Source organism: Sinocyclocheilus grahami, unplaced genomic scaffold (genome assembly GCF_001515645.1).
Source record: "Sinocyclocheilus grahami isolate Dianchi unplaced genomic scaffold, SAMN03320097.WGS_v1.1 scaffold94.1, whole genome shotgun sequence".
NCBI lineage: Eukaryota > Metazoa > Chordata > Actinopteri > Cypriniformes > Cyprinidae > Sinocyclocheilus > Sinocyclocheilus grahami.
The window spans coordinates 570,052-592,722 of record NW_015505273.1 but is presented as its reverse complement, the minus strand read 5'-3'; the positions used below and the strand labels follow the sequence as shown (position 1 = coordinate 592,722).

General features: G+C 38.0%; 1 protein-coding gene across 1 annotated transcript in view; it reads left to right on the top strand.

Annotated features, from left to right (window-relative positions):
* The window catches only part of LOC107587574 (voltage-dependent calcium channel subunit alpha-2/delta-2-like), a 230,694-nt gene extending 210,375 nt beyond the window's left edge, over window positions 1-20,319 (top strand). The window contains exons 21-38 of the mRNA XM_016275397.1: window positions 1,861-1,937; window positions 3,873-3,890; window positions 7,202-7,262; window positions 10,062-10,159; window positions 10,855-10,945; window positions 11,101-11,163; window positions 11,377-11,480; window positions 12,198-12,296; window positions 14,808-14,902; window positions 14,981-15,028; window positions 15,211-15,282; window positions 15,370-15,522; window positions 15,786-15,838; window positions 16,192-16,247; window positions 16,330-16,453; window positions 16,542-16,651; window positions 17,136-17,218; window positions 17,491-20,319. Of these exons, the coding sequence (XP_016130883.1) occupies window positions 1,861-1,937; window positions 3,873-3,890; window positions 7,202-7,262; window positions 10,062-10,159; window positions 10,855-10,945; window positions 11,101-11,163; window positions 11,377-11,480; window positions 12,198-12,296; window positions 14,808-14,902; window positions 14,981-15,028; window positions 15,211-15,282; window positions 15,370-15,522; window positions 15,786-15,838; window positions 16,192-16,247; window positions 16,330-16,453; window positions 16,542-16,651; window positions 17,136-17,218; window positions 17,491-17,598 (1,513 nt within the window). The 3' untranslated portion in view covers window positions 17,599-20,319. The remainder of the gene's footprint in view (window positions 1-1,860; window positions 1,938-3,872; window positions 3,891-7,201; window positions 7,263-10,061; window positions 10,160-10,854; window positions 10,946-11,100; window positions 11,164-11,376; window positions 11,481-12,197; window positions 12,297-14,807; window positions 14,903-14,980; window positions 15,029-15,210; window positions 15,283-15,369; window positions 15,523-15,785; window positions 15,839-16,191; window positions 16,248-16,329; window positions 16,454-16,541; window positions 16,652-17,135; window positions 17,219-17,490) is intronic.
* The last annotated feature ends 2,352 nt before the right edge of the window (window positions 20,320-22,671 follow it).

The following is a 22,671-nucleotide window of genomic DNA, read 5'->3' as shown; positions in this document are numbered from 1 at the left end:
GAGACTGCTTCAGCGTTGGCTTCACGACCGGGTCCCGAGATGGGCATGGCACGGCACTTACCGGGTTTCTGTCACCCCGTTCTGCCGTCAGACCTTCAGCCCGTGGGCAGATCTTGCATTTCTTTGGACAGGGTGTCCCTTGGGCAAGTATCCTGGCATGTTGTTGTGTCAACAGATGCCTCTGCCAGGGGCTGGGGTGCCATGTGCAATGGGAATGCAGCTGCGGGGCTGCGGCTGGGGCCCCGACTGCAGTGGCATATCAATTGCCTTGTGAGCAGTATGGCTGGCTCTGTGCCACGTCAAATCGCTGCTACACGACAAGCATCGTGCCTAGAATTCGGGACGGGTAACTCTCACGTTGTCCTGAGACCCCGGCCCGGATATGTGCCCAAAGTTCCCACCACGCCTTTCAGGGATCAGGTGGTGAACTTGCAAGCGCTGCCCCGGGAGGAGGCAGACCCAGCCATCGCTCTGCTCTGTCCCGTTCGCGCTCTGCGCATTTACGTGGACCATACGCAGAGCTTCAAGGCCTCAGACCAGCTCTTTGTCTGCTTTGGAGGTCAGCAGAAGGGAAAGGCTGTCTCCAAACAAAGACTTGCCCACTGGTTAGTGGAGGCTATAGTCTTGGCATACCAGGCCCAACATTTACCATGCCCCCTCGGAGTGAGAGCTCACTCTACGAGAGGAGTGGCATCTTCTTGGGCATTGGTGCAGGGTGCCTCGATAGCAGACATCTGTAGAGCTGCCGACTGGGCGACGCCTAACACGTTTGCGAGATTCTATAATCTCCGTGTAGAGCCTGTGTCCTCTCGTGTACTCGCCTCAGGTAGGCAGTAACACCAGACCCGCTCGTGTCGATCACGCTTGCTGCGCCATTCCCCTCTACGGACCCTTGTGCTGGGCTAGGTGCCCGTTTGTAGTGATTCCCCCTTCGGGTGATCCCACATGTGTGTTCTTCCACGGTACGGCTCCCCTCACGGTAAGCCCGTGTCTTTCCCTGGCAGTCGTTCACTGCCATCTCTGCTGCTTAGTCACGTCACCCCAGGCGGGTTGAGTCTACCGCAGGGACTTCCATATGTAGCAGTCCATATGTGTAATTCCACATGATACCTCCTATGCGCAGGATGTGGCTTCCGTAGCGTTCCCAACTGGGTACGCTTTCCCAGTGTTATCCAATGTACGGAACAGCAGTGCGGACACCTCTGCCTAGCCGCTGTCCTATCTTCTGCCCCAGCTGGTGTGGGGGGACTTGCCGGCTTCCGCAGGGCACTGGAGGGGGTCAGCAATAGTGGCGTTTTCCATACGGATCCCAATTCGTCAGTCACGACTGACGTAACGTAGAACGTGACTGACTGAAAGGGAACGTCAGCACAACAGTATTTGAATATATATCTGAATATAATATTTTTTTCTTACTCAGTATTTTTGTCTTGTTTTCCAAATATCTAAACATTCTTAAATCAAGATACATTTACTTAAGAAGCAAAGTTATATAATGTTTTCTAACTTAAAACAAGAAAAAAATTATCTTGTATTCCCTTCCCTTTTTCTTGTTTTAAGTATAAACTCACTTAATTTTTTTCAGAAAACAAGGCTTAATATCTTAAGTCATGTTGCTTCTCCAGTAATTGTATGCTGATTTAATAATGTTTAGATATTTGTACTGGAAAAAAAAATTCTTAAGTGCAGACCCTTCGATTTTTTATTTTTTTTTAAACATGTTACATTTCATGCTTTAAACTTGTCACATATCATGCACTTGCTTTAAAAAGTGTAACTGGTTGCTAGTTTGTATCCTAGAAAGCACCAGATGTGGTCATATGCAAAAGATATTGAAATTCTTCCTTTCTTTCCTTGCAGTCTTGGATTAGTTCTGCCGTCCTACAGTGAAAACCACATCAAGGCCAACCTGAGCGACCAGATCCTCCAGGTCCAGTGTAAGTACCAGGGGCAGGCTAACGCGAAGCCTGCTTACCTTTCTTTCTTCCCAAAGAGACTTCCTGTTCCCCCTCCCGCCCCTCTCGTCCAATCAACGGAAGCCCCTCCCCTTTCTCTGACATCACAGCAGCGTCGGGTCCGAGCGTGGATTCCCAGCGAGCGGCATCGCGTTTCAGCGCTGGGAAAGTGAGAGTGGACGTGTTCTTCTGTGAAACCCCACCCCACCTCTTCCCTCTTCCCTCCTGTCCTCATGCTGTTCTGTACTGAGGTGATTTTTCTTTCCCTGCACGGATGCAAAGAAAAAACCCTCACTAAAAACCAGAGAGGTGAAAGCTGTGGTTTTACTGTGTTTACTGAGTTGAAAATAATGGTGACCATGTGCTATTATTTTTCCTTTTGCCGAAACATTTTTAAAAAATGCTCTCGTCTTCTCTCTCACAATGACGATTCTGAAGCATCTTTTGTCTGGACAGGTTTTGTGTTTTTGTTTTCGTTAGCGAGATGTGAAAAGAGGCATGCTTTTGCTTTTCACTGTGTGCTTTATGTGTTCAGTCGTGTTTATTATTTGCTTTGATTCGTGTGGATGCTCACTGTGCTGTATTGTTTGCCGGCAGCTTTGGAATCAGTCAATAAATAAGAAAAAAGTATCCCACAATGCCCCCTGACGGGTCATTGTCCCGCACGGGAGATGGAACGCCTTTGGTTTTCCTTTCTTTCCTTCTTTTTCCTTGTTTATTGATTGCTTTTATTTATATTTATATATATGTTGTATTTAGTTGCATTTGTTGATTTTAGTCAGTCTCTCTTGTTTGTTTTATATTTAGTTTGTTCTGTTTCATTTAGTTAATTTGTTCTTTATTTCTGTTTTATTCATTCTTTAGTTCTTTTGTTTGATCTTGTTGAGTTGATTTTTTTCTGTTTTCATTTGATGTTGCTCATTCGATCTTTCATCCATCCCTTTTGCTTGCATTTTTGTTCTTTTTTGCTTGTTCGTTTGATCCCTAGTTTGTTCTTTCATTCTTTTTCTTTGTCTGTTTTTGTGTATTTTTCACCTGTTCATTCTTTTATTCTTTTTTTTTTTCATTTAAATTTTATTGATTTCATTCCTCCTTGGTTTAGTTTTTGTTCATCTTTCATTCTCTCTTATTTGTTTGTTTCAGCTTTTGTTTATTCTTCAGTGTGTTTTGTTTGATCTTTTTCATTTGATTCATTTATATCTCTTTCAGTTCTCCCTCTCTTTCGTTCTGTAATTTGTTCTTTAGTCTAATTTTAGTTCTTTCACTTGTTATATTCATTCTTTTGTTTGGTTTTAGATGTTGTTGTTTTTTATACAGGTATATTTAGTTTATTCTTTTGTGCATTTTGTTTGTTATTTCAGTTGTTTTGTTCCTTTTTGTTTGTTTGACATTTAGTTTGTTTTTGTGTATTTTTCTATTGTTTATTTATTTATTCCTTCATTAAGTCTGTAGTTCATTCTTTCATTCATTTTATTTTTTGTTTCCTTTGGTTTATGCTTTCATTCCTCTTAGCTTTAAAATTTTGTTTTTCTTTTTTTCTTTCTTTCTATCTTTCCAAAGCGCATATATGATTCTCGGTTTGTGACACATTATTTTTCTCCATGTTTCGTCATGCAGTGAAGGTTCATTAGTTCCAATTCTGCTCCCGTGTCCTCAGATGTTCTCTCCTCGTCTCCGTCCTCGTGGAGTTCATTCACTGCCTCCGTCTACTTGTTGCATATATTCTTTGCGACATGTCATTCATTTTGGTTTCCTGTTCTCAGTTGTTCATTACTGTTTTGACTGACTTGATTTTCCTTCTTTTGAGAAAAACAATATTTTTATTCAAACAGTCATTGAATAAAATATTGTCTGTGACCCCCCCCCCCCCTCCCCTTCCCCGCCCCCCCTGTTTCTTTTCTGCTCTCTCCTCCTCAGACGGATCAGTCTTCAAGGGCAAGTATACACCATATTGGTCCACTACCTTTGTTACTCTACTTCCTTCCTCGTACCCTTGTCCTGAACTCCCCGCTGACGCCCACCTCGTTCCAGCCTGCTTGCCTCCTCTGTTCCTCCTGCCCGCCTTGCCTTCAAGACCCTCCTCTTCCTCTCTCTCCTCCTCTTCCTCAGTCTCTCACTCACCCACTCACCCTCTTGCTGCGGCCTACACCCACATCTTTCTCTTTTCTCCTTTTCAAGCTCTCTCTCTCTCTTTCTCTCTCGGCTCGGACAAATGTTTAAGGTCTCTCCCTGGCATCTCCTGAAGAATAAAATATGATTTTTCTCTCCGTGTCAAACGTATTTCTGATCCCTGTGTCCATTATGTTTGGGAATATTCTCCTCCATCTGTCTCCTCCTCCTCTCCTCTTTCTTCCTCAGTGACAGTGTTAAATCCTCAAATTGGTGCATTTGCTGTAGAAATTGTCAGTTGTTATTTGTCACGGCTAGTAGACGTTCTACTCTACTCTAGTCATACAGATGTAGTATTTATTTTGAAAGCATCCCTAAAGTAAACTTTAGCCTTTCGGTAGTACAAGTTAGTATTACGGAAGTACAGGTATACGAGCTTATTGTGGTCGTTATTGAGAGGTTATGATTGCACTTTGAGTGTAGCATATCATTGTCTGTTTGTTCTGAAATTTTTGCCCAAAAATGAAAACTCATCATTTACTCTCCCTCATTTTGTTCCAAAATCATTTGACTGACTTTTTTCCATTAAACACAAAATAACTTTTGCAGAATTTTCATGCTGCTTTATTTCATTCAACAACAATATATAGTGCCTGTCGATCTCCAAAAAGATTTAAAAGCACCATAAAGTATTATAAAAGTCTAATATTGTGTGCTATAATCCAAGTCTTCTAAAATCTTTGCGCGAAGAACCAACCAAAATCATCATTCACCCAATATTTTAAAGATTTTTAATAAACAGTTATTTAAAATTGTATTTATTACCCACAGAACGCATCATATGGAGGGAAAAAAACTAAAAAAAACTTGAAATATAAGTCAAAAGTCACATGGACCTCTATGATGGTACTTTTTAAAAGTCTGATATTGCCTGATCAGTGTTACTTTAGTATTATTTATATACTATTATAGTATTTCTTAATATTTTGAATTAGTTTTTATTTTTATATTTTCAGTGTTCGTTTTCATTTTAGTTTAAGTTTTAGTCACTTTGTTAATATGCTTTTGCCATTTTTATTCATTTATATTCAGCTTTAATTTACTTTTAGTAATTTTAGTACTTCAGTTAAAACATATTTCAGTTAATTGTTTTTCATCTAATATTTATGTTTTATTAAATTTTTTTATAGTTTTATGTGCTTTTGTCATTTTTATTAATTCTTGATTTAGTCATTTTAGTACTTCAGTTAAAACTTCAGTTAATTGTTTTTCATCTTAATATTTGTTTTCATTTTTTATCGTTTTATTTTATTTATTTATTTATTTTAAAAAACATTAGATGATACAGTGCAATCAGTAGTAATTCAGTAAATGCACAGCTAAACAGTTTTTAAGCTGGATTTAAATGTGGCTACTAGTTTTAGTTAACAGTAACAGTGCCCCTGATCAATTTATACTTTCACTGAGAAAAGAGCAGCTTGAACATCCTCCAAAACATCTCCTGTTGTGCACCACATAGGTTAGAGGGTGAATAAATGATCTTGAATTTTTATTTTTGTCCAAACTCTTCCTTTAAATCTTGAAGATTAAGCAGAAATGTTTGCCATACAGGCTAATACTTAAAGACTTAAAGATGTGTATGTGCATGTATTGTTGCCTTTAGTTTAGCCAGCCAGTTTATTCCCTTAGGTTGTCTCTTACTATTCATATAATCACTAGTTCTTGTTATGGAATGGGCAGGAATAGGCTACAGATGAATTTGCTAGATGGGCTACTTTAGGTCCTGTCTTGTTGTTTTGGTGACAGAGCGCTTGGTAGCGCCTGGTTTGTTTGTCGTCCTCCTCTTACACCCCTTGTTCTCATCAGCTTGACCCCTCTGTACGTCTATCACCCCCCAGACTGCCACCACAGACGCTCTGCTATGTCTTCACATATCCTGACCTGGAAGTGCAAGACATTGTGGAGGGAAAAACTACCTGGGCACAACAGTGGCTGTGGGTTTTATTGGATACATATATATTCTGTATATACAGATTAATTGCTACTTGAATGCTTGCTTTACATCACAATTTGTGAAATATCAAGACATAAAATATAACAATAACAGCCCTGCATCTTGAAAAAAAATCTGCTGATTACCAAAAAGGCCTATTATTACCTAATTTGATGATGCTGAGTTCAAAAATACCAATAAAAACTTTCCATCATGGACAGGTTTTTATTTTTTTTTAGAAAATATGAAAAAGAAGAATTCTCTCTCTCTCTCTCTCTCTCTCTATATATATATATATATATATATATATCAAATGTTTTGGTTTTAATGACAAAAAGAAGTTTTCAAAATGTATCATTAAACTTACAACTTGAAAAAGTGTTCAAATACAATTTGTCAAACAAACTTTACAAAAAGCTTTTCCACAAAATCTGTAATTTTCTGTCACTGTTTGGGTTTAGTAAAACACCCGCAGATGTAGCAAAACACTATTTTTGGAATCAGCACCCTGAAATTAAGCAACAAGTATTGCATCTCATTCAACAGGTATGATGCAGGACAGTGTGATGAAGGTGAATGCTGGAATAACATCAGGATAATGTGCAGTAGATTAAATTGGGTTGCCCTCTCTCTTCCCCTCCACAATGCTGGGCACTTTCTCCGATTGAGTCTCTGGAGTGGCTCCGCGGTGCCAGTCCGAGGGGCGATCACCTCCATCAGGACCCCTGCCTCACCCACTCCCAGCTAAACGGTTGGCCATGTTGATGCCTGTTGAAAACGAAAGCGGCACTCCACGCTGTTCGTGGGAAAGGCATCGGAGAACTTGCTTCGTCTCAGTGTGTATCCCGAGGGTCGAGCCAGTTCTCCGACTTGCAAAAGAATGAAATTCGGATGAAATTTGAATCAAGCTAAAAGTGTCTGCTTTCCAAATTACGCCATTATTTCGGCCAGTGCGACTCCATTGAAGGCACCATTGTGGCTAACGCTGGTATACCCCCATGATTCCTCAGTGTTGCTATGGTAACGCCCCCACTGCGTTCCTGCACCTTATGAAGAGCAGCTGATGTTCATTTGTTTCTCAGAAGCCTCCCTGTGTTCTCCGTCCTCGGCTTCCCCTGGATAATCTTGCCCGTTTCTGTTGCAGATTTTGAGTCTCTCCTGCCAAACACTTTTGAGTCAGAGGGACATGTGTTCATTGCCCCCAGGTAGCTTTGTGTGACTTCTTGAAGCCACGTTCCTGTTTTCGTGCATATGTCCATCTCTAACTTCCTTTTCAACATACCGTAGTCACTGTAGTCTCTGTGTGTGTGCTGTGCGTAACGTGTCTTTCCATTTTAACCCAAGTCAATGTGTTTATTTATTGTGTTTCATCACCCGTAGGAAATCCTAATAAGATCTCAGTTGTATCTCCTAGACAGCATTAAGAGCAAATGGAGGCTTTTACTGTTCTGGGTTCATCAAGTACACTCTTAAAAATAAAGGTTCTTTATTGGCATTGATGGTTCCATGAAGAAACATCCACGGAATCTTTCTATGCACCAAAAAGTTCTTTATAGTGGAAAAAAGGGTTCTTTGGATGTTTAAAATGTTCTTCATACTAAGAAAAAAAATGGTTCTTTTTTAGAATGTTTACTGAAAGGTTCTTTGGGAAACCAAAAATGGTTCTTTTAAAGGAATAGTTCACCCAAAAATGAACATTTGCTGTACTCACCCTCGGGCCATCCAAGATGTAGATGAGTTTGTTTTTTCATGGGAACAGATTTGGAGAAATGTAGCATTACATCACTTGCTCACCAGTGGATCCTCTGCAGTGAATGGGTGCCGTCAGTATGAGAGTCCAAACAGCTGATAAAAACATCACAATAATCCACACCACTCCAGTTCATCAATTAATGTCTTGAGAAATAAAATAAAAAACGAATCCATTATAAAGTCGTTTTAACTTTAAACCGTTGCTTCTGGCCAAAATACGAGTCCATAATCCATAATAATGCTTCCTCCAGTGAAAATGTCCATCTCCTGTTGTCCTCTCACATCAAAATCCACTGACATATTTGTTTAGATCTGTTTTGGACGGTTTTGGCTTGCAAATAGTGTTTGATCCATGCATGTTTCTCTCCTGATTCACACGAGACGACTTGTTCACTGGAGGAAGTGTTTTTATTATGAAATATGGATTGTGGTATTTTAGTCGGAAACAACAGTTTGAAGTAAAAAAAAAAACTTCTTGCAAAAATGCAGCTTTTCACTCTTTTGTGAGTTGATGGACTAGAGTAGTGTGGATTAAAAAACATTTTTGCGGCCAAAAAAAAAATCTTTTGGAACCTTTGTTTTTAAAAGTGTCAAACTTTTTTCCACAGAAAATAGTTTTGCTCGGTTTATACAAACAAGCAATAGTTATGTGTACAATATTTCACTTACAGTGGAACTTTATGGCACCAGACATTCAGAAGGGTCTTTCTTAAAACTCATTTTATTTATTATTTCTTAGTTATGTTTAATGCCGTTTCTGCAGATGGAGAATGCGCTGTATTAAATACTTTTAAATACCGTGTTAAATGAGTACACTGACAAAAAATTAAAGTAGAAACAACTGCTAGTAAATTTTACAAATAATAAAAAAAGGCAAGTAACGTTAAAATTTGAGGTAGAAATAGTGAAGCATGCTTTTATTTACAATTTTGAAAAATAATTTTTACAGTGTAGTTGTAAATTACAATGGTAGCAAAACCTATAATGCATTGCAATGTCTTTGCACGATAAACTTCCATTGTTCGTATATTATTATAAATGTGATTTTTGTTTGTTTTTACAAACTTGAGCAACAAGTTGATAATATTTTATGTGGTAATTACAGCTGCTAATGAAGCATAACTTGTTTTGGGCCTGGAAAACTCCTGCTTTTTATATTTTTAACCTGAGAAAAAGACATCATTAATCTTACATATGTCTCCTTTAGTTTCAGAAGAGATCTCAACAATGTCTCAAATTGCGATTAGATTTTCCAACGTCTACAATTACTGTAATTTTAGAATGAACTCAAATGTTCCTCTATGCTATGCTCAGTTTTATAGCTCTGTACTCTAACTGTACATCAACATTATATATTTCTTAAACAATTTAAAGAAAAACAAAGATAGAGTTCGTACTTGAAGCGTATCTGAAAGCCATGCTATGAAAGCGCGACCTCTGAGCAGTAAACTGTGTGTTTGAATCATTGTCGTCTGCTGTCATGGATCAGTATCTTCTGATGTTCAGTAGATTCTCCTCATGTCTTCTCCACATCTCATCACTGCAGCTCTCACGCGGCTCCTCTGTGTCTGTGTGTGCATGGCGTTCTCACTTCCTTACATACGGCAGCAGTATCAAGGGGAAGGTTGACTTTGGTTTGCATGGATCTAGAGAAGTTCACGTGCATGCGTCTATGAATGATCATCTTTCTCTCTGTGTTTTTAAAGCATATACACTCCAAAAATCATGTTCTTAGTCAGTAGCTTTGTAATGTTTTCCAGTAAAAATGTCTAAACACCCCTGAAAAGAAAAAGTGCAATAATTATGACTTGTTTTCAGCGAATAAGCCTTGAAGTTGAATTAAGTGAAAAAAAATGGTGTAGGATTTACTTTGAAACAATTTTCACTTAGAAATTGGTAGGAAATGTTACTAATAATTACTAACATATTGAATTAAACATGAAATTTTGAAGTAGAGAAACTTTTTTTTGCAAAATGTTCTAAAATACTTTTTTGTATTTGTCTTGTTTCAAGGATGTTTAGATATTTTTACTGGAAACATGACAAAGATACTGGTTAAGAATAATTTTTTTTTGCAGTGCGGTTATGTTTTATGTATGTAATTGTAGTGTTTTATGCGTTTAAGATGTATACATAAATGTGAAAAATTCTCACTGTCTGTTAAGGGTCTGCAGTCTATAATATAACTGTTTATGATGTTAATCTTTATCAGAGAGAGTTTTCCAGTGTGGAATGATGTGTGTTTTCCTCAGGGAATACTGCAAAGACCTGGAGCTGTCCAACAACAACACAGAGTTCCTGCTCAACTTCATCGCTCTGATGGAGAAGGTCACGCCGGACTCCAAACAATGTGAGGCTCACAGATCGTGTCTGAATTATTTAATAACATAACGCCCTTTTAAAGAACTTTCTGGCCGTAATTTTCGGTTGAGCATTATCCGAACATCATATGTTCCTGTTAAAAAGAACATCTTAAACCAGCCTTGCTGGTCTAAACAGGTCTGTTGGCCGGTTTTAACTCGAACACTGAGCTGTAAGACCAGCTGAGACCACCTTAAAGTATCTACCCCCAATAATCAGTGTTATATTAGTATTATTTGTATACTTTTATACTATTTATTAATATTGAGTAAATTTATTATAATTTTTTTTTTAAGTTTTAGTAATTTTCTTATGTGCTTTTGTCATTTGTATTACTTTTAGTTTGTTTTTTTGTTCATTTTTGTTTCATTATAATTTTAGTCATTTTAGTACTTCAGCTTATTTAATTTAGTTGCCAAGGCAACATTTCTAACTTCCTAATTTAGAAAAGTTATTTAAGTTTAAGCTTTTTCGTGTAATATTTACATTTTATATTCAAATACTTATTTTGACTTTATTTCATTTACAAATATATATTTTTTTATTATTTTCAGTTTTAGATAACAATAACACTGACCATAATTCACATTCTGAATCTCTCTTTGACAATTCTTGAACTCAAAACCATCTTGTATGAAGATATCAGCTCATATATCATAATGTCATCCTCATTTTTCCACACAGGCGACAATTTCTTGCTGCATAATCTGATCTTGGACACGGGCATCATTAAGGAGCTGGTAGATAAAGTCTGGAAGAACAAGGACCTCAACACGTACGTTCATATTCAGGAAGAACCACTGAAATTCCTCCAATTCATTAGTAGACTGACACCTTTATTAGGCATCAACCTAAAAATCTCAAGCACAAAATATTCTGCATTAGAGCTAGTGATAAATGTGAGTGAATATGTGTGTTCTGATGCTCTAGGTACGGCTTTATAACAGTCTTTGCAGCCACAGATGGAGGCGTCACTCGAGTTTTCCCTAATAGGTGAGTCTGGTTTTTTTTTCTGTATTTGTCACTGTGTTGTTTTAAATAGCTGCTAAGGTAAAGTGTGTGTGTGTGTGTGTGTGCGCGTGTGTGTGTGTGTGTGAGAGTGTGTGTGTGTGTGTGCGAGTGTGTGTGTGTGTGTGTGCTCGTGTGTGTGTGTGTGTGTGTGTGTGTGTGTGTGTGTGTGTGTGTGTGTGTGTGTGCGTACATCAGGGCCTCTGAGACCTGGGAGGAAAATCCAGAGCCGTTTAATGCTAGTTATTACCGTCGCAGTCTGGACAACAAGGGCTACATCTTCAGAGCCCCCTACCGCACCGGTGAGTGAGAAACACACATCAGATGACTGTACACTCTTTACCCTCATATAATAGTCTCTTGAGACAGTGTTTTCACAATGCAAAGTGTAATTAAAATAGTATATTTAATATGAAGAAAAAATATTAAATGTAAAAACTTATTTGTATAAATAATAATTATAATTCAATATAATTTATAATATTGTATATATAATATACTGTATTATACTATATTCTAAATTATATTGAAATTATTCTTTTTAAATTTAATAATAATTATAATTGATTATTTGTTAATGAAAATATATATATATTAATTTACTGTCTTTAAAGTAAAAATAGTTCAAATTTAATTTATATTATATATATATTTGTATATTAACAAATATATGCTATATTTTAAATATAATTGATTAATTATATTTTTAATGTAATAATAATAAAAATAATTATGATTATTTGTTTATATATATTTATAAATGTAATACACATTTATATATTATTAATTATATTCTGATATATATATATATATATATATACTGTATATACACACACACACCCACATAGACACACATAAGCAGAATATAATTAATAAGCAGAATACACAACTCAACTTTAATTTACTATGTCTTCAAACTCAGTTCATCCAGTCAGAATTTTTAATAGCAATTACAGTATAATTTTTAATATATCATTACTTTTATAATTTAACTGCTTTTTTTGTTTTATGTTGTCTAGCCAATGACGACATACTGAATCCAGAGAACGACACCATCGGTATTCTGGTTAGCACTGCAGTGGACATTACCATAGGAATCAGAAACCTCAAACCTGCAGGTAAATACAACTTCACGCACACTGTATGTGACTCAGGGACAGGCAGACGGCTGCCTCTGCACGGGTCCACATGGAGGCCTTTTGAATCAGATAAATAGCACAGCTTATGTGTGCAAACAAAGGCAAGATCAAATGTGGGATTTGAGATGATGAATCAATAGCTTAATTAAGAAATTCATCATAACTAATAGACAGTCAATAGCTGTGTTTGAATACTTGATCTTTCTCAGTACAATAAATCCTGAGACATTTTGCCATTTTTGACAAATCGACAGTGATATGACTTCTTCACTGAGCTCATGATCATCCTGTTACGTCAGGATTACCTGACATGTGGATTAGAAGAGATAAGTGCTGCTTTATGACTCTGGCTTTAGAAGAATGACATATTCTGCTCTGAACATTGTTGAAAAGTCAACTCTGGTGAATTATGTCGATGTAAATATGTCACCAAAGTTAAAGTGCCCCTATAATGCCATTTTTAAGGTTCCTAATATTGTTTTGGGAGTCTCCTACAATAGGTTTACATAAGGTTTACTCAGAATATGCATTTAATATCACGTCGTTTTCCAGCAATTCTCAATTTGTCTGAAGCAGTTCAAAGATTCAGTCTCTCTAAACCCCTTCTTTCCGTGAGCCTACTCTGCTCTGATTGGTCAGATGGCCCAGTCTGTTATGATTGGTCTACCGCGTACAGCGCGTGTCGGAAACGCATTGCCATAGTTCCATATTTTGAATGCTTGATTTTGAACGATCTATTATTTATATATATATATATATATACTGTATATACACACACACACCCACATAGACACACATAAGCAGAATATAATTAATAAGCAGAATACACAACTCAACTTTAATTTACTATGTCTTCAAACTCAGTTCATCCAGTCAGAATTTTTAATAGCAATTACAGTATAATTTTTAATATATCATTACTTTTATAATTTAACTGCTTTTTTTGTTTTATGTTGTCTAGCCAATGACGACATACTGAATCCAGAGAACGACACCATCGGTATTCTGGTTAGCACTGCAGTGGACATTACCATAGGAATCAGAAACCTCAAACCTGCAGGTAAATACAACTTCACGCACACTGTATGTGACTCAGGGACAGGCAGACGGCTGCCTCTGCACGGGTCCACATGGAGGCCTTTTGAATCAGATAAATAGCACAGCTTATGTGTGCAAACAAAGGCAAGATCAAATGTGGGATTTGAGATGATGAATCAATAGCTTAATTAAGAAATTCATCATAACTAATAGACAGTCAATAGCTGTGTTTGAATACTTGATCTTTCTCAGTACAATAAATCCTGAGACATTTTGCCATTTTTGACAAATCGACAGTGATATGACTTCTTCACTGAGCTCATGATCATCCTGTTACGTCAGGATTACCTGACATGTGGATTAGAAGAGATAAGTGCTGCTTTATGACTCTGGCTTTAGAAGAATGACATATTCTGCTCTGAACATTGTTGAAAAGTCAACTCTGGTGAATTATGTCGATGTAAATATGTCACCAAAGTTAAAGTGCCCCTATAATGCCATTTTTAAGGTTCCTAATATTGTTTTGGGAGTCTCCTACAATAGGTTTACATAAGGTTTACTCAGAATATGCATTTAATATCACGTCGTTTTCCAGCAATTCTCAATTTGTCTGAAGCAGTTCAAAGATTCAGTCTCTCTAAACCCCTTCTTTCCGTGAGCCTACTCTGCTCTGATTGGTCAGATGGCCCAGTCTGTTATGATTGGTCTACCGCGTACAGCGCGTGTCGGAAACGCATTGCCATAGTTCCATATTTTGAATGCTTGATTTTGAACGATCTATTATTTATCATACTTACAGGTTGTGATTCAGTGGAGCCAGCTGGTCCAAAAAAACTGTATACTGATTCATCTTTTAGGATCAAGTGTTTAGAGAAGCCCGGGATTAGAGAAGCAGTCGTCAGTCAAATGACGTGTTTGTGGGCAGGGTCAAGTTGTTCACGGCCATCGGCCGGCCAATGTAGAACATAGGTGGGCATTATGCAAATGTGTTACCCCGTGACGTGTAGCCGTCACAGAAGTGGGATTCGAATTACTAACGACTCGTTCAGGCTGTTCAGATTATTTTTGGAGACAATAACTTTATTTATCATGCACTTTCGGCTTTTCAACTTTGCAGATCGTTTACATTCATATAGTTACATTACACACTGCATGAAAGGCAATATTCGAAATGGCATAATATGGGCACTTTAACTTATATAGATGATAACACAGATTAAGTTGAGAATCAGACAAATCAGAAATGCTTTGGCAGGGCATGTAAAAATGGTGGCAGGGCACGTAAAATTGTGAACTAACTAATAATGATTTAAATAAAAAAAGTACAATATATTGTTCATGTAAAAGGAACAGTTGCAAAAGCATTTTAATTGTAAGGTGAGTGGAAAATGGTGAAGACCACAGGTTTTAGGGTTTCTCTTTTCATTCTGTTTCCGTCTTATATTCTCTTAGTTGTGGGTGTGAAGCTTGACCTTGAGGCTTGGACTGACAAATTCAAGATCCTGGCGAGCAACCACACCAACAGCAACCGACAGAGCTCTCAAACGGTAAAATGCACGCACACACACATCTATGGCTATACACAAGCACATGCTGCTCTAAATACTGTTGTTTCTGTCTGACAGTGTGGACCAACCAGTGGCTGTGAAATGGACTGTGAAGCCAACGGTGATGTAAGAGACTCGTAATGCACTTAATACAGAGATCTAAAGCTCACATCCATACATTCACATCCTTCTTTTCAGAGTTTGTCCATTAAGTGTAGCCGATTGATCTAGTGATTTTCTATTCAAATGACTGATTAATGATGGCAGCAGTAATGCGATCACTTGAAGCTGTCCGTCTTTCTTCGCAGGACTTGCTTTGTTATCTGATAGATGACGGCGGCTTCCTCGTCATGTCCAATCAGAAAGACTACTTGAATAAGGTCAGGACGTTCAACAGGAAAGTGAAGTGAAAACAGACTGTGTTTGCTTCTGTTTTTCACTCTGTGCTCTTCCTCTTCAATCTGTAGATCGGGATGTTCTTTGGCGAGGTCGATGCCACCCTGTTTTACGCCCTCTATAACAACTCCTTCTACAAACGCAAGCAGTCTTACGACTATCAGTCGTTGTGTGACCCAGTGCCCAGCAGCAACACAGGGGCCGCCCCGCGAGGAGTGTTTGTGGTACGAGCGTGAATGGACGGGATAAGTCAATGCCTACGTTAACATGCATCCTAATAATCTGATTCAAATCTTAACCAGACACCTCAATCAATCCAAATGAAATATAATTGAAAGGGCTGGTATAGATTTTAAGCAATCTGTTAAAAATGAAAATTGAATAAATGGATAGATGAATAGATGGATAAAGAGTGTGCATAGGGTAGGTGAGTATTTGGATGGATGATGAACTGTGGCATGATCAAATGTCATGTGTTTCCTCTCAGCCTACTATTGCTGATGTGTTAAATGTTGCCTGGTGGACGTCAGCCGCTGCCTGGTGAGTTTCTGTCTTACAGTCAATTATAATGTCTGATCTCAGTGATGTAGCAGCTTGTAAACATGTGCAAACATCATAGGCTCACACTCAGGAATCTGTGTGTGTCCTAAATTGAGGTCCCCATGGGGAAACAAGCTTATAAATCATACAGAATGAGTTTTTTTGAGAATGTAAAAATGCAGAAAGTTTTCTGTGAGGGGTAGGTTTAGGTGTAGGGCAATAGAATATACGGTTTGTACAGTATAAAAACCATTACGCCTATGGAGAGTCACCACAAGGATAGTAAACCAGAAGTGTGTGTGTGTGTGTGTGTGTGTGCGTGCGTGTGTGTGTGTGTGTGTTGTACTCTATAGGTCACTGCTGCAGCAGATGCTGTATGGATTCGCCTATCAGAGTTGGTTCATGACAGGTGTGTGACGTTTACATTGATTTGAAAAGGTCATTGTTTAAGTGGATCAATAAGAAGACTAGTCTAACATGTGTTAATGTAGATGAGGTGGATGCTGAAGGAATGGAGTCTAGAGCGACCAGCTGTGTGACGGTACAGACACAGTTTTACTTCAGTAACATCAGCAGCTCCTACAACATACTGCAGGACTGTGACAACTGCTCCAGGTCAGACACACAGCAGTCATGCAGGCAGTATACATCAGATATATACAGACTACAGGCTGTTTTTAATAATAATGTGTCTGTTTTACAGGTTAATTCATGCTAGGAGAATAAACAACACCAACCTGCTGTTTGTGGTGGCTGAAAAACTGTCCTGCGACTCCTGTGAAATAGAGAAACTGTCTCAGGTGGAAACAGAATGTATCCTTACCCATAAATGTGCATTTCATGCATTGGTTTTAATTTCTGAAATTTTAATGCAATGTACGCTGCTGTTCAAAAGTTTGGGGTTGGTTGCATTTATCTGATCAAAAAAAATATTTTGAAATATTATTGCTACTTAAATATATACTAATGTATGTTTTCTGAATAATATATTTTACTATGTAATTTATTCCTGTGATGCAAAGCTGAATTTTCAGCATCATTACTCCAGTCTTCAGTGTCACATGATCCTTCAGAAATCATTCTAATATGCTCATTTGCTGCTCAAAAACATTTCTGATTATTATCAATGTTAAAAAAAACTTTGCAAACTGTGATATATTCTATTTTTCTCGATTGTTTTGATGAATAAACATATTAATTTCCTTCCAAAAAAAAAAAATCTTACCAACTCCAAATTTTTAAACGGTTGTGTAAATTTGCTAAAAAAAAAAATTCCTTAACACCCTCCGTTTCTCAGACAAGGAAATTAATACATGCGAGACAATAGCCACAGCCCGGTATAGAAAAGGAACCACGAGCTGTTTCGACTACAGTGTTTTAGTGAGTACACATGCACATTTCCACTTGTTTATTCAAATAAATCTTTCTGGAATATTTACAGTTGAATGTCTATGGATGGCATGATGAGCTCTGTAAACCCCGCCCACATGATTAACATCAGTAATGTATAACCTAGACTGTTTAAGTAGCAAATCAATTAGAATTAGAATACGTGCCTAAACTAAAATATGAGTTTCACAATCCTGCATTTAAAGCCACCAGAAGACTTGTAAGTGCATTAATGGAGACCCATTTCTCTATTTCTCTTCCAGGAGAACACATCAGACTGTGGGCGGGGTCACTCGTTCCGCCCCTCCCTCCTCACTTTACTCCTCCTCCAGCTCCTCCTCCTGTGTGTTCTGGCCCACCCCTCTGTTTAACTCCATCCTCCTGTCCTCCTCTCCCTCCTTAATTCCGCTTTTCTCCTTTATCTCCCCGTTGCTCTAGTCATAGGTAATATAATGGGACTTCCTCTTGCCCTTATACGGAAGCCCAGTCGTGCTGCTTCATCCACTTAGCTTCACAGGTTGTTGCTTAGTGACCGTTGCAGAACTTTGTCGTCTCCTGCCAATCAAGAGCATTTGTGGAAGGAGCTAAAAGTGTCTTTGTGAAAACAGGAAGCTAGCGATGTGGAAACCGACGGCCATCTTGGACCATTGAAGAAATGGTTGAAAATGACATGGACTGTTGCCTCCTGCCTTTGCGGCTGTAAGGGGGTTGGGTTTTGTTTGACTCCGCCTCTAAAGGGAAAGGTCATCCTCATCATCCTCATCTTCATCCTGTAACCCGTGTCGCGAGGCTACGGGACATTCTAACGCCATCTAGCTTCCGGTAATAAGAAAATAACCAAATAAGAACAGAACTTTAAGTGATTCTCAAAAAAGTATCAATAACAACATGTGAGTATTAAAAACATACCTCCATATATTAGGGTATTTAATGAGAAAGGGAAGACGATAGATGATATTTATTCAATTATCTTTTGTTTATTTATGCACTATATCTACTTCTTGCCAAAACGAGACTTGTTGTGTGGTCTAACTTTTCTAGCCAAATTAGGAGGTAAGAAAACCACAGAAAAAGAAAGTAGTGAAATTGAAGAGGTATCGCACCATTCCTTCATCAGTCACAAGGGCTTCATATATTTATTATTTATATTTATATCACAACCCTGATCCGATTAGGTTAGGCATTTTATTTGTGTTTATTCTTTGTATCACAAGGTAAACTATATTAATGCCTCAGTAATATAATATTTGCAGCTAATATGTAATAACATGTTCATTTTTAAACGACTAGTTCACCCAAAAATGGCAATTTTGTTTGATTTATTCACCCTCATGCCGTTCCAAACCTGTTTGCTGTTATTATTTCACCAATGAGAATTTTTTTAAGAATCAGGATAGTGACCGTGATTTCCAGCTCCAAAAAAAAAATTATCATAAAAGCAGTCAGCATGAAGTTGTCTAAAGTCAAACGATAGCTTAGTGTTATAATCAGACCGAAAGCTATTGTGTGGCTTCAGAAGACTTGGAATATTGCACATAAATCATATGGACTACTTCTATTTCTCTTTTTTTTTTTTGGAGCGTGACAGACATGGTCACTGTTATTGAATGGAAAACATTTAGGTGAACTGTTCCTTTAAATAAGATGAGATGTGCTAATGAAGAGATTTTTGATGGATTGAAATGCAGTTTGGGTGTTTTTTAGCGATGATATCTGTTTGCATTCTTTGTATTTCTGTGCTGTACAGTTTTTCACAATCTCAGAATGTTAACCACATATTGCATCTGATCACTTCACAACACATGCTGTTTGTTTGCGCCATCATTTGCACTGATGGATTTGTCTGTGAATAGTAATAGCAACCATGATCCTAGTCAATATGGTCATTCATGTAGAGGAGAAATGTTTTATTTTTCATATGTACGTAGGGCCCAAAACATACTCAATGCAAACATTTCTAGATATGTAGGCTGGATTAAATGTTAAATAATGTGCCGATGCAATTGAAGCATTTGCGTCTGCTTGCATACTTGTATAGAGTATGTGTTTCAGGCCTCATTATCTGTCATGACATTATATCTTATGTTGAAATGTTAATAATGCTATGAAACCTAAGCAAAAATCCTTGTTTTGGGCCCTGCATCAACCTTCTTTTAGCTGTGCCTTGATGCACTATTATATTGGACAGCATTGATCATAGAGCTCCACTAACAGTTTAGTGCAGTAAAAGTCTTTTGTGGGCCTTAAAACTCACAGGTTGTGTTTGACATAGAATACTATCATACTACATACTATATTCTTCATGCCATTTAAAAAAAAATGCATTAATGTTCACTAATGAACATTTTTATGATTTGTCCTGGTCACATGATTGCTTGGATGACTAACTATATTTGTCAAAATAAGCATTACAATAAATGGAATACAATATTTACCATGATTAGCCAATAATCAAGTCAAGAGTGAAATAGTCACAGTTGATATTGCTTCCGGTCATTCATCACACTGGAAATGGCAGGTCAAGTTGAGTGCATTGCATTGTGGGATACTGTATTCGGTATTCCATGTGATGTAATGCGCATTTTGATAAATGTAGTTGCTTTTCAAGTATTCTACACATCTGGTGTGCAATGTGCATACAGCAGAAATAGTATGGTTAGTATGCTAGTATGCTATTCCGGACACAGCTCGTGCCTCCAAACATCATCACCTGACTGATATAAGGGAATGCTCATTTGTTTTTGTTTAATTTCGAGTATTTTTGAGCCGCAGTGTTTGCCATAACCTTCAGCATCATCCCTGCAATGTACACAAACTTGACAAGCACCTTTATTTTGTCAGTAAACGGAGCTAAATCTGAACCTCACTGACTGATTCTCAGTTGCACGTTTGGCATTTTAGTGGCCATCACCTTCAATGCTCCTTTAAGGTTCAGTGGCAAGAGGTTTAAGGACGGCCCATCGGTTTTAGGATTGTCTTTGTAAGAGCTTTTCATGCATTCAATCCTACTGCTAAGCTGCTACCGAGTTTTAGTAAAGTACATTTACATTTAGTCATTTAGCAGACGCTTTTATCCAAAGCGACTTACAATTGGGGGATACATAAAGAAGTGAACAGAAACAGACACAAGAAGTGGTTGTAATACCAAGTTCTTAGACATTGTTCAAATAAGTACAAGCTAGAAAGAGAAGGAATAAATAAAGAGAGAGTTTTTTTAATTTTTTATGATGAAGTCAAGTAGCTTCGAAAGAGATGAGTTTTCAGCTGTCGCTTGAAAATTGTCAGGGATTCAGCATTCCGGATAGGGGTGGGAAGATCGTTCCACCAGCCAGGAGTGGTGAACGAGAATGTTCTGAAAAGTGATTTTGAGCCTCTCTGTGGTGGTAGCACGAGGCGTCGCTCACTAGCGGATCTCAGACTTCTGAAGGGGATGTAGATTCGTAGTAGTGAGTGGAAGTAGGCGGGTGCTGAGCCTGTGGCTGTTCTATATGCAAGCATCAATGTCTTGAACTTGATTCGGGCCACAACCGGGAGCCAATGCAAGGAGATGAAGAGAGGTGTAACATGGGCTCTTTTGGGCTCGTTGAAGACCAGTCGTGCCGCTGCATTCTGAATCATTTGTAGAGGTTTGATTGTGCTTGATGGGAGTCCAGCCAGAAGAGCATTGCAGTAGTCCAGCCTAGAGATGACAAGGGCCTGGACAAGAAGTTGTGCAGCATGCTCCGTTAGAAAGGGCCTGATCTTTCTGATGTTGTGCAATGCAAAGTAGGTGTTGGGGTTGAACTGACAGCTCTACATAACCTCAGTCCATCTCTGGCTTCACAACGGAGGCAGTTTGGTTATAGTGTTCCTCACACAAATATGGGAATGGCTTTACTGTTGTAGTTTATATAAAGTGAGAGTTTATTCAAGGTTTGCTGATGGTTGAGGAAGTGAATCTGTGTTTGCCGTTATGTGACATAACTGTGAAAATAGATGATTTTTCGAGAAGTACTTTGAGAGTATTGTCAGTTGTTGGTGTGGAAGGAATGATCTGATCTGTGTCAAACGAATGTTACATATCTGTCTGTCTCGAGGCAAAATCTGTTAAAGCCTGTTTTATTTGCCTGTGCAATTTTAAAAGACAGCACTTAACATGTTAATCATTCCCTCTCTGTCTGTTTTAAGTTAGTTCACCCGAAATGTATCATTTATTCACCCTCATGTCATTCCAAACCTGTATGACATTCATTCGTCTGTATGAAAACTAATGTTTGGAAAGGACATCTCCATTTGTTTTATGAATGAAAGAAACTCATATATGCCGTAAGGGTGAGTAAATGAGAATTCAGTTTGGGTGATCTATTGTCTGTCAGGATGTCATGAATTTTAAACACACCTTATTTGAGAGGTGAAAATGCATGTGTGATGCTAGAGGACATGATTCTTACGTCACTTAGTTTGTTTGTCATCCACCTTCAGAACTAATTGGTTAAAGAGAAAATGAGGTATATATGTTAAGCTTGATTCAGTGGACTGTACATATCACTAATATTTGAACTTGAATGCAATCCTCATCCTGACACTGTCACATGTGACTCCTGTTTATAACCCACATCCTGATTGGATTTATGAATCCATCTACAGTATGAATATATATTTTAGACCCCATTGAGTCCTAGAAATGGGAAAAACACAAATTCTGAAATACAAGTGCAATGTCATATGCGGTACTTTAAACGGGGGGAAAAAAGGTTTAAAAAGACTGTTTAAGCTTCAGTATGCTGTGCTAAGTTTAAGGGATAGTTCACCCAAAAATAAAAAAATTCATCATTTACTCGGCCTCAGGTTTTTCCAAACCTGATTATAGGCAAAATATAAGTGCGTTTCCATACAAAACCATAATAAAAATATAGCAACCAGGGGCTTTCGAGCTCCTAAAAAGACATAATGCTCCATAAAAATATTATAGAGGCTGTCCATATGTCTTGTGCACTATATTACAAATCACTGAGAAGAATTTAAGTTAACTCAAATTTGAATTTGTGTGCATTCAAATGGTTTTCATTGACATGAGAGTGAGTAAGTGATGACATAATCTTAATTTCTGGGTGAACAATTCCTCTAACTCTGTGGTTCCCAACCCTGGCCCCGGAGGCACCCCAACACTGCACATTTTGCATGTCTCCTTTCTCTGACGCACCAGTTTCAGATCTTGGAGTTTCTACTAATCAGCTGATGACCTGAATCAGGTGTGTTTGATTAAGGAGAAATGCAAAACGTGCAGTGTTGGGGTGCCTCCAGGACCAGGGTTGGGAACCACTGATCTAACTCACAACTTTAATGTTGAAACATGTTAAACGGCTAATGTGTACCTCTTTCTTTGCCTGATTATGGAAACAATCTGCTATTTCATTTCATATCAGGGCAAAGAGTGCTCCGAAAGGTGGAAATATGCCTTGTTC